This window comes from Somniosus microcephalus, chromosome 11 (assembly GCF_052327205.1).
Source record: "Somniosus microcephalus isolate GS21.2 chromosome 11, FLI_Smic_1.0, whole genome shotgun sequence".
Lineage (NCBI taxonomy): Eukaryota > Metazoa > Chordata > Chondrichthyes > Squaliformes > Somniosidae > Somniosus > Somniosus microcephalus.
Window position 1 is genome coordinate 159,047,093 of NC_140997.1, and position 16,200 is coordinate 159,063,292.

The following is a 16,200-nucleotide window of genomic DNA, read 5'->3' on the forward strand; positions in this document are numbered from 1 at the left end:
CACAGCAGAGATCCTTGGGGTAGGCCATGAACAATGTCCCTCCAATCTTTATCTACTAGTACTCTTTGTTACCTGTCAGCAGCTGCCCACCTATCCATGCAGTTATATTCCTTTCAACTCCGTGGCCTAGAAATTCAGTATAGCCACTTTTGGGGCGGTAAAGTCGGGCGGGCGCTAAAGTTTGCGCCCGCCGGAAAGTGGAGGCCACTTCGCAGATATTCAGTAGCTTTGGCCAAGGAGTTTGCTCGAGCGCTAAAACTGGCGTTGCACCCCTATCTTTAGGCGCTAAGCCGGCGGTGCAGACTGATACCGCCGAGGCCGGGCGCAGCGCAGGTGCGGTCATGTTTTGATTGACAGCAGACACCCTGGCGCCGGCCAGCTCTTAAAGGGGGAAGGGTCGACTTGGTCTGCTGCCACGCCCTGGATACTGCAGCCCTCCAGCTAGGCCTAAACACTGCTGCTGGAGAGAAATAGCGCCAGCAACAATGCAGAGGGCCCGTGAGCGAGCGCAGCGCTTCTCTGCCCATGATTTGAAGGTGCTGCTTAGGGGTTTGGAGAAGAGAAGAGATATCTTGTGCCCGGACAGTGGCAAGAAGGCTCCCAAGAGGCTGTACAGGAGAGCCTGGAGGGAAATCGCCCAGAGGGTCACAGCCAACAGCGATGTCCCCAGGACTGGTGACCAATGCCGGAAAAAGTTTAACGACCTCACTCGGTTGGTCAGGGTGAGTACCCTTTCCATTGTCCTCCTCATCCTTGCATGTGCACCTCACATTATGGGCAAAGGGACCTCAAAGGCCTAATGGCCAGCCCTCCTCCAGCAGCTATGGCACTGGCATGAACATCAATAGCACTTTCTGCACTTTACACACTGGCCAAGCTATTCCACCATGGGAGGCAGTGCACACAACAACAGGGCACCACACTGTACTTAAAGGCCGTCCTTTCTCTTGCAGGCCAAGCTGGCCCAGAATCTGAAGAGCCGGACTGTCACCGGGGGAGGCCATGCCCAGTTCCAGGAGCTCAGTGACCTGGAGGAGCGCGTGGGTCGACTCATGGGTGCCCGGGTGATTGGCCCCGTTGCAATTGGAGATGCCGACCCTGTGCTGGGCCCCAATGGTAAGGACATGAGCGTTTGGACCTCTCTCGTTCCCCTTGCGCTTCAGATCTACATCCTTTGCCACTGTCCGACCAATGCGCATAATGCCACCACTCATGCCTCCCTCGCCGACGCCCTGTCCTCACTCTAAAGCTACTCTTGTGCCTTCCTGCTTTCAGCTGGTGAGGAGGAGGTCCCTGAGGCTGCGAGTGTCAGTCCCTCGGAAGAGGAGGACGATGAGGAGCAAGAGGAAGACGGCACATCAGGGGAACCCTCATCCGCGCCAGGGGATGGCAATGGAGGGGACACGTCTTGCCTGGAGGAGAGCCAGGGGGAAGTGTTGCAGGGGAGTGCAGCTCCTGTGCCCAGTGGCGTCCAGCCACGCGGGAAGGGTCGGGCAGCTCGGCGGCCTTCTCCCCAGAGGGAGAGTCCGGCCTCCAGACCGGAGACGGTCCTCGCCCAGGAGGTGCGCCTCCTTGATCAAATGTCCGCGGACTCGGATCGTCGGCACACCGAGTTCATGGGGGTTGTGGGACGGTTGCCTGAGGCCATTGAGTCCCTGGCTCATAGTGTGGCCGATTTCGGGGCCTCACAGGCCAGGGGTTTAGAAGAACTCGCGGCAGCACAGGCCAGGGGTCACGAACAATTCGGGGCATCACAGGACGCGAGTCGGGCCGATTTCAGGGCAGCACAGGCAGCGAGTGCAGAGTTGATGAGTGGTGCCGTGCAGTCACTGGCTGGTCTGATGCGGGCACAGACCAGGGCAGTACGGGCACTCACTGCTGCCACACTCGCTGTGTCACGCACGCAACGCCAGGGCACCCGCCGCGCTGCTGCAGCACAGCGGTCTGGGCTTCACCAGATTGCTGCGCTTGCTGCAGTGCCAGCCCGGCCGACTGCCAGTGTCTCTGGCGACCAGCGAGCGCCTGGCATCAGCCAGCTTGCCCCCATTGCTGCAGCCGCCACTGCCACTCCCCCAGCAAAGCTGTGACGAGCTGCTGAAGAGACTGATGCTGCCCAGCCACAGCTGCAGTCAGCAGCCGGCCCCTCCAGGGCCGGAGCTCGTCTAGGCCGACCCCCAAGGGCATCTGCCGTCACGCATTGTGCCCCTCAGGAGCCTTCCCCCAGCCTTGCAACACCCACAGGGCCCAGGTTGAGGCGGAGCAGCAGGTCGGCCAGGGGCCGGAAAAGCCTGGACAAGGACTCGGCCTCTCGGCACACAAAGTAGAGTGTGTTGCCAAATGTTTTTTTATATGGGGGTGTTTGTGTTCTCTATGGGGGGGTTTGTCTTGGTAAGGCCGAGGATGAAGGCCATTTGGATGGACAAGTTTTGTTATTCCTCCCCAGGTTGTGGGAGTGAGATATGTTTTTGACTGTTTTTTGGGGGTCTTGTCTGTTTTTGGGTTTCATGTGGGAAGGGCCCCGAGTTTGTTCAATAAAGCTTTTTATTTATTCAGCTTGTCCATGTTTGATGTTTCAAGTGGTTGTTGCGTTAACCGGCTGAGGGCTTGCGGAGCGGCTGCATTCAGGTGCGTTCATTGCCACAAGCCATTCCCTGACAGGGGGCCTAGAAGTGTTGTTCAATAAGCCGCCGACGGACGGCCCTTGGACCTTGTGGCTCCCTCCTGGGCTGGTACTCCTCCTCCTCCTCCTCCTCATGGTCCTCCTGCTCGTCCTCCTGAGGTGGTGGTCCAACGTGAGGCGGCAGTGCCGGAGTCCTGCGGATAGCCAGGTTGTGCAGCATGCAGCAAACAACGACGAACTGGGAGACTCTATCCGGCGAATACTGTAGAGATCCGCCGGAACGATCCAGGCAGCGGAACCGTTGCTTGAGGACGCCAATCGTTTGCTCTATGATGTTCCTTGTGGCTTGATGGCTTTCGTTGTATGCCTCCTCAGCAGGGGTCCTGGGCGCGCGGAGCGGGGTCATGAGCCATGTACACAAAGGATAGCCTTTGTCCCCGATAAGCCATCCTCTTGGGGGAGGCTGTGCCTGGAACATGTCAGCCACAGTAGTCTGGCACAGGATAAATGCATCGTGGCTGCTTCCTGGAAAGCGGGCATTGACAGCTAGGATGCGCTGCCTGTGGTCACACACCAGCTGTACATTGAGGGAATGGTAGCCCTTCCGGTTGCGGTAATCCTCGGCATTGTCGCTAGGTGCCCGCATAGCCACATGCGTGCAGTCAATGGCGCCCTGCACCATGGGGAAGTCGGCGATCCTCGCAAATCCGACTGCACGCTGCTCCTGCCTCTCTAGGGTCATGGGGAAGGAGATGAATTGGTGTCTCCTTGCGAAAAGGGCATCGGTGACCTGCCGGATGCAGCGATGCACGGCGAACTGGGAGATGTTCGCTATGTCCCCAGCAGCGGCTTGGAAGGAGCCGCTTGCATAAAAGTTCAGAGCCACCGTGACCTTCACTTCCACCGACAGAGACGTCCTGCACATCAGCTGTGGACGCAGATCTCTGAAGCAGCTGGCAGATCTCTGCAACCACCTCCCTTCTGAAGCGCAGCCTCTTAACACACTGCGCGGCAGTCATGGTGAGATAGGACACCTGCTGGCGGTATTCCCTGAGTGGGTAAGGCCTACGTTGCCGATGCCTGATGGCCCCTCTGCGTCTAGGCATGGCTGCCCCTCTCACACAGCGTCTGCGAGCCCTTCGCACATAATGCTGGAACTGAGGGTTGGAACCCCATGCAGCCCCCATAATATACTTGCAAACAGTGAAATCACAATGAGACAAATTTGCAAGCTCTGGCCAGAAGCCAAAAATACCTCTCCTATGTTGGCCCAATTCAGTAAGGTCTCTTCCTTGGTCTCTGTCCAGAAATCCGTAGCACTAAAGTCATTGCAGCAAAATGGCTGGCCTTTATAGTTCAGTCTAAGTGCCCTTTAATTAGCGCTCCCCGAGGCCCGCAGGGCCTCTGCTGCGTTCCACTTCACAGTTCTTAACAGCGCCACGCCCACATTGGGCGGGCGCCACTGAAGTTCCGGTTTGGAGCGCACAAACGGTGTTGCACGACGAAATGATGTCATAAGCTGCACGCGCAGCTGAGCGCGCGCAAACACTTTGCGCCGGCGCTAAATGTCAACTGAAGTTGGGCGTAGGCGCAGATCGGTCTGCGCCCGGGCGCTAAGTGCCTAGCGCTCGAAATCTACCCCTCTTATGGCGCTAACGGCTGGCGAACGCAACTGAATTTCTAGGCCCATGTACCTTAATTTTCATAAAAAGCTACTTATTTGGTACTTTCCAAGTGCCTTCCAAAAGGCAAAATTTACAACATACAAATATACATATTTATGCACAGTGAATTTCTCAAAATTTAAAATTACTCAAGCATGACCATGCTGACTGTCCCCAATTAGCCATGCCTTTTGAAATATTTGCTAATTTCATCCCATATTATGGGCTCCAGAGATTTACCCACAACAGAGGCAAGACTATAATTTCCCATACATGCCACAACAAATCACAAGGCCGGCTCCAGATCCTGCCATTAATATACCCATAACTTCTATGGTTCTCTAGATTTAATATACACGTATCTAATTCTCACTTATTTTGCTGGTCTAGAAAATTCAGGCCCACTCTGCCTCAGTGTTGAATCCCTTTCACTCTAAACTCGCTTCCTTACCTACTCACCAGGAGCATCTCAGTCAGCCATTCAGAGCTCAAAAAGCTTTGTCTGCAGAAACTTATTTTATGCTTACAATGTCTCACTCGGCTCTCAAAAACTCCCACAATTCAAACACAAACCAGCTAATTTAATTAACTTTGCAGTTAATCCACTTAATTTAAGAAAAACAGTACAATCAGCACAATCCTGAGGCAGCCTCAGTTATATCAGAAATACATAACACAGCCACCATCAATTCCAGTCAAACTCACTACCTTACCATTTCTCAGCATCTCACTCAATCGGACACTTGCAGCTCAAACTGTAAAAACACAATTATTCTATCCATCTTTTCACAGGAGTGACAAAATGGATATTAACCTTTTCACCAGGTCATATTTAGGTTTCAACAAAAAAAATCATGTACTTTTGTCTTTGCAAACAATAAGCCAAAAAAGTCACATTTTGACAGTAAAGTGGCTGCAGTGGAAATCACTTTCCCTTTTTCAAAGTAGCAATTCATACCAGGATATGGCCTCACAGATGTCAGCGCCTTACCTGTGTTGCTCAATAAGAGGAACACTGGGCTCAAGGGCCAGCTGGCTTTATGCCGCAACATACGTGAAGAGGAAAGGACATAACTTCATACTTGAGCCTACACACTGAGCTCTAGCACGCAATTCAACTGTGAGAGGCATCACAGCAGAGCCCAATCTCATCCTCACCCAACTCAATCCTATTCTGAATACACCTAATTAGAACAGTGAAAGAGGGAATGATAATTGTGATCAGAGTCATGTGGGGGGGGGGGGGGCGGTGTATAAGTTTTTTTTAAATCAAAAAATTGGAGAAAATAGTTTCAATTTCTTGCAAATTACAAAATTACTAGTAAACTTCTATTTGGACATCTTCAAACAAATATGGCAGCTCAGGTTACGGTTAAAGTTAGTTAAGAATTAACAGTTTCTCAGATTCTATTCATAATAAAGCAGACAGTATGATTAATAAAGATAGCTAACTCCAGGGAGCAGATCACTTTGCCTCTAATTAAACCATCTTAAATTGCATCTCTTTCAAATATAAACAATTATGAGTCAAACCACTCAACCAGTATGTGCTTCATAAATATACACAAACATTGATCCTTACAAACAACAATAACTTATATAGCGCATTTAACATAGTTAAAACTCCCCAAGGCACTTCACAGGAGCGTTATCAGACAAAATTTGACACCGAGCCACAATGAGGTATTAGGGCAGTCAAGAGGTAGGTTTTAAGGAGCAACCTAAAAGGAGAAGAGAGCGGTAAAGAGGTACAGAAACTTAGAGATGGAATTCCAGAGCTTAGGACCTAGGCAGCTGAAGGCACGGTCGCCAATGGTGGAACGATGAAAATCAGGATGTGCAAGATGCCAGAATTGGAGGAGTGGAGAGATCTCGGAGGGTTGTAGGGCAAGAGGAGGTTACAGAGATAGGGAGGGGCGAGGTCATGGAGTGATTTGAACACAAGGCTGAGAGTTTTTAAAACGGAGGCATTGTGGGACAATGTAGGTCAACGAGCACAAGGATGGTGGGTGAATGGATGGTGTGAGTTAGGATACCAACGAGCACAAGGATGGTGGGTGAATGGATGGTGTGAGTTAGGATACCAATGAGCACAAGGATGGTGGGTGAATGGGATGGTGTGAGTTAGGATACCAACGAGCACAAGGATGGTGGGTGAATGGATGGTGTGAGTTAGGATACCAACAAGCACAAGGATGGTGGGTGAATGGGATGGTGTGAGTTAGGATACCAACGAGCACAAGGATGGTGGGTGAATGGGATGGTGTGAGTTAGGATACCAACGAGCACAAGGATGGTGGGTGAATGGATGGTGTGAGTTAGGATACCAACGAGCACAAGGATGGTGGGTGAATGGATGGTGTGAGTTAGGATACCAACGAGCACAAGGATGGTGGGTGAATGGATGGTGTGAGTTAGGATACCAACGAGCACAAGGATGGTGGGTGAATGGATGGTGTGAGTTAGGATACCAACGAGCACAAGGATGGTGGGTGAATGGGATGGTGTGAGTTAGGATACCAACGAGCACAAGGATGGTGGGTGAATGGATGGTGTGAGTTAGGATACCAACGAGCACAAGGATGGTGGGTGAATGGATGGTGTGAGTTAGGATACCAACGAGCACAAGGATGGTGGGTGAATGGATGGTGTGAGTTAGGATACCAACGAGCACAAGGATGGTGGGTGAATGGATGGTGTGAGTTAGGATACCAACGAGCACAAGGATGGTGGGTGAATGGGATGGTGCGAGTTAGGTGGGTGAATGGGAGGGTGCGAGTTAGGATATGGGCAGCAGAGTTTCTGCTGAACTCAAGTTTACGGAGAGTGGAAGGGCAGGAGAGCACTGGAATAATCGAGTCGAGGCAACAACAGCACGGCTGAGGGTTTCAGCAGCAGATTAGCTTTACTTCTGCTCTGCTCTCATAATAAGTATTACATTTTAGTGTTGAAAGTTTTGATGATTGATTTTAAAATATATTTACTAATGGAGCACATTTCAATGTTAAGTTTGTACTCAAACTTTGGGTTACCATAAAATCATGACTTCCAGATTTACTGTTCAACTCACTACTGGCTTTCTAATTTAAAAAAAAGACATACAACGGCAGAAGTCATGAGCATGTGAAAACTCTAAATATGTAATGGTTAAAAACAAACAAGCATGGAAGATCTGTCTATAGAACTGAAAAGAACATGTGAACCAAGTGTCCAATTCGGATACAAATCTCCCTCTCAACAAGTCTCCATTTTAGACCCCTCCCCCTTGCTCCACTTCCACAGGGTGGCAGAAGGAACCCTAAGAAAATGTCAAAACTCATATTGGTTGGTGTTTGAGGGAGGGATCAGGCAAGCTTAGATAAAGAATTAGCTGATGTATTTTTAGGAATAGCATATAATTTTTGGAAGATATAAAATATTAGGTGTGTGGTGTCTATGATGTCTAACATATTATCAAATATTTTCCCATTTCTAACAATCCACAATCTTCCACGCTTACATGTCAGAAGATAGTGAAAAAGCATTTCTAATTATGAACTTTTTCCAACTGGATGATGAGCTCGATAGCAAAATACTGCGGATGTTGGAAATCCGAAATAACAGCAGAGCTCAATTACTTCTGAAGTATCCAGCTGACTGCCTCCTTTTTACAGCATTCAAACCACATGAAATGAGCAACTCTTACACAATTAATGGGGCTAGAGTTTCTACTTTGGGTGCAATTGACGATTCCAGCGCAAATTTCGCCCATTTTGAAAAGTGTTTCTTTTCTTCCACCCCATCCCCGCCCCGGGTTTCCGCTCAAACTCACTTGCATATTGCCGAACGCAAAATCTGCCTTGATCCAACGCAATCGGGCAGCATTTTAAAAAGTTTTTTTTTTTAATTTTGCTAAAATTCCTCGATATATTTTAGAGTGGTAACTTGGTAAAGTTTGATTAATACAGATGAGATTGGGTGTATCACAAGAACTGGATCGATCACAAAAATTAAGCATTTTAAATCAGTGTCAAACCACCATCTGTTAGTAACACGATTTTATATTACTGAAAATGACTTAAATATACAAAACTATTTTCTAGTCAGTTCCTTGGTAAATTTTTAAAAAATTCAAAAGATTTCAAAACATACCTATTAGTGTCCCTGTGTCCAAAAGATCCAGCTTAATTTTTGGAGCCTCCTCGAAGGCCTGCAAACGAGCACAATTAGCGGAAACAGCCAATGGTGATTAATTCACCCTGTGGGCGTGGCCAATTGTGTGGCATTTTAAAACTAGCGCAAAAGATCGTAGAAACTCAAGTTGCACTGATAGCAATATGCACATAAAATTCCGCAATCATTTGTGCCAGTTAATCGGGGGAATTGTGCCAAAAAAAAAGCGCAATCAAGCAGAAACTTAGTCATAGTGTTTATAAACAGCTTCTCAGAATCAAGGAAGAATGTGAAACCTTTGGTATTGTAAAATTATTAAAATACCTCATTTTGGGCAATCTAACAAAGATTTATTTTTTAATTAATTCTTGGCATGTGGGCGTCGCTGACATGGTCAACATTTATTGCCCATCCTTAGTTGCCGTTGAGCAGGCAGTGGTGAGCCGCCTTCTTGAACTGCTGCAATTCATGTAGTAAAGGTACTCTCACAATGCTGTTAGGTAATGGGTTACAGGATTTTGACCCAGCGACAATGAAGGAACAACGATATAGGTCTAAGACATGAATGTCCCCCACCCAGAATATATTCAGAGCCCTTGCCACCCTTAGTGCTTCCTCCAAGTGGCGTTCAACATCAGAAGTACAGATTCATCAACTGAGGGAGGGCGGTAATCAGCAGGAAGTTTCCTTGCCCATGTTTGACCTGAAGTCTTGACACTTCGTGGGGTCAGGAGCAACGTTCCATCTAATTTTTTTTTGGCCCACGCAGCCATTCAAAATTTGCATATGCACGGTTTTTCTATTCACTATGCCAGCTCACCAGTTGTGCAGGACCTGCAGAGAGCTGCACAGCTAATAGGGAACATGGGTCAAGAGTCAGTGTTTTGGATTCCCAGGGCCAATGCGCCACCTAATTTTTTTTTAGTGCGCGACCCCTTTAAAGGGGCTGCTAGGCCCAGTTTTGTGCATGCATGGAACTTAGCATTGTAAAAGCTCGTCCCGGACTGCGCGGGACCGGCAGAGAGCTGCGTGACCGCATGGGAACGCTGCCCAAGGTCACTCTCAACCGGCTGTGCCCCCACCTCTGGTGAGTCCGTCCTGCCAGTGGGATGTTTGCTGACAGCTTTGATTCTGAGTGTGACTATGTCTGGCTGTTTGCTTGACTAATCTCCCAACTTTGACACCAGTTCCCAGATGTTAACGAGGAGGACTTTACAGGGATGACTGGGCTGGGTGTGCTTTCGTCATTGCCAATGCCACCATTATTAGTGGTTTGATACAATGGAGCCGCTTATTAGGCCATTTCAGAGGGCAGCTAGGAGTCAACCACCTTGGTGTGGGACTGCAGTTACATATAGCCCAGAGTGGGTCAGCGCGGGAGATTTCTTTCCCTGACAGCCTGATAGCTATTAGTGAACCAGTTGGGTTTTTACGACAATCAGATAGCTTCATTGTCACAGTTACTGGTGCCAGCTTTTTATTCGAGATTTATTTTAGTTTTTTTTTAAAAACTGAATTCAATTTCACAAACTGCCATGTCAGGATTTGAACTCATGTTCTATGAATTATTAGTCCAGGCTGCTGGATTACTAGTACCATAACTCCAGGGAGCAGATCACTAGGAACACTTGATTACTAGTAACATAACCAGTATGCTACCAAATCCATGTCTAAAGATAGAATCCAGGAAACATAGAAAAATAGAAGCAGGAGTAGGTCATTTGGCCCTTCGAGCCTGCTCTGCCATACAATATGATCATGGCTGATCCTCTATCTCAATACCATATTCCCGCTCTCCCCATACCCCTTGATGCCTTTTGTGTATAGAAATCTATCTACTTCTTAAAATATATTCAGTAACTTGGCCTCCACAGCCTTTTGTGGTAGAGAATTCCACAGGTTCACCACCCTGAGTGAAGAAATTTCTCATCTCAGTCCTAAATGTCCTACCCTGTATCCCGAGACTGTGACCCCTCGTTCTAGACGCCCCAGCCAGGGGAAACATCCTCCCTGCAAGTCTGTCTAGCCCCATCAGAATTTTATATGTTTCAATGAGATCCCCCCTTATTCTTCTAAACTCGAGTGAAGACAGGCCTAGTCGACCCGATCTCTCCTTATACGACAGTCCTGCCATCCCAGGAATCAGTCTGGTGAACCTTCGTTGCACTCCCTCTATGGCAAGTATATGCTTTCTTAGGTAAGGAAACCAAAACTGCACACAATACTCCAGGTATGGTCTCACCAAGGCCCTGTACAACTGTAGTAAGACATCCTTGCTCCTGTACTCAAATCCTCTTGCAGTGAAGGCCAACATACCATTTGCCTTCCTAACTGCTTGCTGCACTCGCAGGAAAGGCCTTGAACAGCAGCCACACTCCTATTGTGCCATGCTTATTCTGTTATTGTTCTAAACCTTTCATTGGCAGAAGAAAAGGTAAATTGGCCCCATGTGATTTGTAAAAAAAGTGTATGGGGAAAGTTACAAAGTAGAATCTCATGTTTCTCTGCATTGAACAGCCAAGTACATTTATAGTGTGGGAAAGAAAAATGCTGTTGAAAATGTTGCAGCAGCTATGAACATTTGCACCTGACTGACATGACTAGAATAGTAAGTGCATATTTATATGAACTTGTTATTGTCCAAAGTTGTGTGTAATTTATATCACTTTAATTCCAACAGCACAGCTATTCAAAGAGAACATGGATTCATACCAAAAATGTTAATATGGCTCAATAAGAGAGTGGGTATGGTATTGAACGATACAGACCAGAAAAGTCCCAGGTTCACTGCATGTGGTAATCTTATCTGGAGAAGAAGGATCACTGTCCCTAGGCAAGAGGAGAAAGGGGGGGGGGAAATCAACTCCCGATTATCCAGTGACCATCAGTGGAAAGTGTTTATCAGGCAATGACAGTATAAGGCTTAGCCGTGAGATACTCCACAATCAAATAACCTGCTAACACTCATGAAGGATGGTCGCTTGGCTGAATTATCAGATGGCCATCAATATATACAGCAATGCTAATGTAGAACAGGTCTACTAAACTTTTTTCAATAAATTTGTTCCTTTAAAAAAATTCTCTCTAAATTGGACACTTTAATTCCTCAATTACTTATTAAAATACATATCCATATTTTGTATAATTACCAACTTTGTACAGTAAAGTGTAATGCTGCCAAGTGGTAATGTGTTAGATAACATATCAACATCTGCTACAATCTATCTTCCCTTAGCCAGCACAAAACAGAGGAATTCTGAAAGTCAAGAATATTCTGTCAATCAGAGCTAGATTTCATCCTTTTCAAAAAAGCAGGAATTAGTGCCGTATAAAAAAAAACAGATTTATCACTGTCTTCAGCACGTCCCTGCTGCTATACTTATAGGTTCCTCCTTGAACACTGAAAATGCACATTTGCACAGCAATCGGAAGTGAATATGCCATGAAGTGATGCATACCCTAATAAAATAGGGAAGAAATCGGTCACCCTTCTAGATATGTTGAAATCTAAAACCAGATTTGACTGAAATAAATTGCACCAAATTCTGTAAGTAGAATCTAGTGAAGTAAGATAAAGGGGTATCTCAAGCTGCTGCTATGAGCACAGTATCCCACCTCCTCCTCTCCCCAGAATAATTCTTAATTATTTGAAATCTACTTATCACTTGCCTGAACTTGAGTTCCTTTATAAATTGCATTGAAGCATCAACTCCAACAGATCCAGTTTTGCACCACTTGCACTGGTGGAAATTTCTTGGACGGTGATTTGGACGGTGATTTAATAAATGGCTCAAGCTAGCATGAGAATTCGTCCAACAAGCCAAAAGTAGCTGCAATGACCAAGGAGTCACAAGTAACATTGAGAAAAGCTACATGTATTTGCCATTATACACTATTTCAAGCATACAAAAATAACAGTCCTGATGTACTTATCTTCCTGCCACGTCCCCATCTATTGTTACTTATTACATGCAAGTTGGTATATTCTTGTTGCAGGAGTCAAATGCAAGCATTCAAGACCATTCTATAAAGTTATAATCAAAATATACGTTTTAAAAATGGCAGTCATAGCAAAATCTCAAATTATAGTGACTTATTATTGCAGAAATAAATGTTGAAAGGCACTCAGTCACGTCATGGTTGGGCTGTTTAAACAGACTTAAATCTATTATTACTGACTTTACTCTGTATATCCCACATTAATTTAGGGATCATCAACCTGGTCCAACCTACTCAAAACATCTCATACCCTCTAGTTTCAGTATTTGATTCTTAAATGATACTGGTGCGGCCCTAAAATCCAAACTTTTAAATTCATTAAAACTGTACGATATTGGCTGTTAAATATTCAAAATCGCAAAAAAGAGAGCAAATTTTGAAAATTGCTGAAGCTACTTGCTTGCGAAAAGGTTCAAGAAAATAGTGCTGAAATGGACAGCTCCCAATGTCGATGCTCAGAGCGCGGAGATTGCACTGACTTTGGCAGATGTTGAGGTCGATCATAAACGCGCATACAGAAACTGAAACGGGCAGCTCCCATCGAACACAAGCACTGAACTATTCTAATGCAGGAAAGGTGGTGCTGAAACAGATAACAGTGCTGCGATACATACATAGGTCTTTGGTTGATTAAAATACACACACGTGGTTCTGAAATAGACAGCTCCTATTAGCGAAGCGTGTCACGCTTGAGCACCGTACAGGGAAACAAAGTGCTATTATTGAATAGTATTGAAAGAGACAGTTCCTAGTACAGGCCACACGCTGCTTGGGGAATAGTGCTGACGACGACTATACCAACCGATCATAGCGGGCTCACACTGACCTCTGAAACACAACGATTCGGGGTGTATTAAAAGAAATAAAGCTTAAATTACTGATCATAGAACACAATATGAATCGGGAATAGATATTTCGGAAGGAACAGCTCCAATTATCGAACGTTGTTGGCAAAAGCAACTCAATTTTCTCTTCATATTTTTTAACCCATAAGCGTTCTGCAGAGACGTACTGACCGACTGCATTTGGCCAAATAGGGAAGCTAGCAATTATTTTAGATCACGTTGATTCAATTAAGCAGCCCAACATATGTAACACAGAGACAGTTGTCAATGAAAATGATACGCTTTACCCGATTCTTCATCCACCGCCCCACAAACCCTCCCGCCCGCCTCCCCTCTGATAATGTTCTTCCTTTCTCTGATATTAATAGCAGTGGTCACAAACAGATCTGTAAACTTCATCTGTAGTTCCCTTATAAATTTTAGCACAAAACCATCTTACAGCAAGAACATCTAGAACGAATATTTCAATGATATGGCTGTTGATTAAACAAAATCTGAATTTTAAAAAAATGACGAATACGGAAAGATTTGCCGATTTCGACTGGCTTGATAACGAGCAGCAAAAAGTGAACTATTTATGCCGACTGTTCTAATCGACGGTGTGCGGTTCTGAACGGACAGCTACTTCTGACACCAATTCGCGAGCAGTCTTGCTGCTCAGCAAGAACCTGGCACGTTAGTTTTATAGATACACATTATAGAGGTACTTTTACCTCTTTTGTTTTTAAACATGCAATCTTGTACTATGTGAGACTTTCATTGCTCCGTCACCACTATGTAAAAGACCCGAAGAACCTTCAAGATGTGATTCTCAGCCACCCTTGGTAGGCATAACGCAGTCTTCCTTAGGCTAACGCAAAATTCATCCCAATATATCTCTTAACACAACATTCCTGTACAGTGTCTTCAGCCCCTATCACTTTGAATTTAAACGTTTCTAATCCAAGATATATCCTGGTCCACCAGACTCAGGTGGAAACGACAAATCCAAACACATTTCTCGAGCACTTAACGAGGCGACCAAGAACAAATGCGGATCTGTCTTTTCTACAACAGACTGCAGCATCTGTCCGTTCATCGTCTCATTGCTGACTTTATCTGATTCTGGGTCCCGTTTTCTGGTTTATTATTCGTGTACCTCTCATCTCGTCCTTTTGCTTCCCTGCTGGCTGACAGCTTCTTGTTGCATTTCATTGAACATGCATATAACAGTGTTGCCCTCCCCTCCCTCTCTGAATTGCTGGCATTTAAAAAAAATAAGAGCCATGCCCCTGCGATTTACGTTATTCCGGAGCTCGGTTTGTGAATTCATCTGCCTGGTCAATTGCACTGGCCTTTTGCTCATCGCCTCTGACTGTTACCGATGCGGGTGGTTTATGGACACCGAGGGTGTTTGTGCATTCTCCGAGGTGGAAGTCTTCGTTTCTATCCGGCGAGGACCTTTCTGGACTACATTTCAAATCCGCGAAATGACTCAAGGAACAGCAACAACACAGTCTGCCTGCCCCGTCCCTCGCTTACTTTTCCAGCTATTTAAAAAAAATCTGGTTGCATTTGTGAGTGTAACTGTAAGCTACCCCTGTTGGCTCGCTCGCTAGCCCGGCCCCGGCCCGCGCTCCTGCCCCAGCCCGCGCTCCTGCCCCACTCCTGCCCCACTCCCTGCCCGGGCCTGCTTGCTAACCTCTGCCAGCTCAGGTCACCATGGTGGCGCCGACACCTGATTTCCGGGACTCGGTTACTATGGGGGGCGCCTTGGCTGCCAGTGGCGCCGGGCCCTGGTTACTGTCCCCAGCAACCCCCGTCCTCCTCCTCCCCGGGCTCGGCCGCTCTTGGTGCCTCGCTGCCCCGCTCGCTAACCTGCTGGCCGCCGCTGTCGCTGCCGCCGCCCGTCCTCCGGGTGCTCCGCTGGGGGCCGTGGGTGTTTTCAAAGGTTGCGCAGCACCGTCGGGTCCCGGGGCAGAGATCGGGCCCAGCTCGCCGGTCTCCAAGCTGTTCTCGTTGCCCATGTCGGTGAGGCTTGTCGCTCAGCGAAGCTCCCCCTCCGCCATCAACACCATCTTCTGCTCTGCTCCCGAGAGGCGGCACTGCGCCTGCGCCACCAAGCGCCGCCGCCCCCCGCGCCAGCGCGCCTGCGCGAACCACCCCCGCCAAAAAAGTGAGTCGGTGTGATGCACTGAGCATGCGCGACTCCTCACCCGCTCTTGCCGCCGCTGGACAATAGTGCACATGCACAGAAACTAGCTTCTCTCAGCAGGTTCTTGTGAATGAATGGATTATCATGGATTCCACACGATCCATTTAATCTCCTGTGATGGTTCTATATCCCTGCCTCCCACCAACGATAAATCAAATATAACTTCAGAATACCGTGAATGCACGATTCATTATGCATCCCTTTATTGGCATGATGATGATGATGACATTTCCATGGCTCCAGCTGCTCAGGAACTTCCATGTGCCATCATGCAACATGTAATTATTTTTATACGTACGTATCCTCATAACCAGCCACCCTGTTTCTAACTGGATTGCCTGTGCAAGAAGTGTTCCTGCTTTTCACAAACTGCTATTCCTGTAGTACAGCCAGTGTCACATCTAATTTATTTGCAGCACTAAGATCCATTCATCTATTTTTTTTCTATTTCTTTTCCAAAATAACAGTTCTTTTAGCAAACGGTCTAGGAGGTGAAGTTTGGAAATAGCTTTATAGACGCGTACAAATGGCTGAGAAAGAATTTATGTGGTACCTTATCACATCTCTCAGTATGTCTCAAAACTCTTCACATCAAATTTGAAGTGTAGTAACTATTTTTAGGCAAATACAGCAGCCAGTTTGTACATAGCAAACAGAAAATTAGATGAATAACCAGTTAATCTGTTTTTGGATACAACAGAAATGATTAACAAAATACTCAGGGAA

The 16,200-nt window shown here is 46.8% G+C and overlaps 1 protein-coding gene across 2 annotated transcripts in view; it reads right to left on the reverse strand.

Annotated features, from left to right (window-relative positions):
- The window catches only part of LOC147110963 (protein bassoon-like), a 428,570-nt gene extending 412,986 nt beyond the window's left edge, over positions 1-15,584 (reverse strand). The window contains exon 1 of one of the 2 annotated variants that reach the window (XM_086001388.1): positions 15,138-15,584. In XM_086001388.1, the coding sequence (XP_085857514.1) occupies positions 15,138-15,461 (324 nt within the window). In that variant the 5' untranslated portion in view covers positions 15,462-15,584. The remainder of the gene's footprint in view (positions 1-15,137) is intronic. The other variant, XM_086001387.1, reaches the window with a different exon arrangement.
- Between the last annotated feature and the right edge of the window lie 616 nt (positions 15,585-16,200).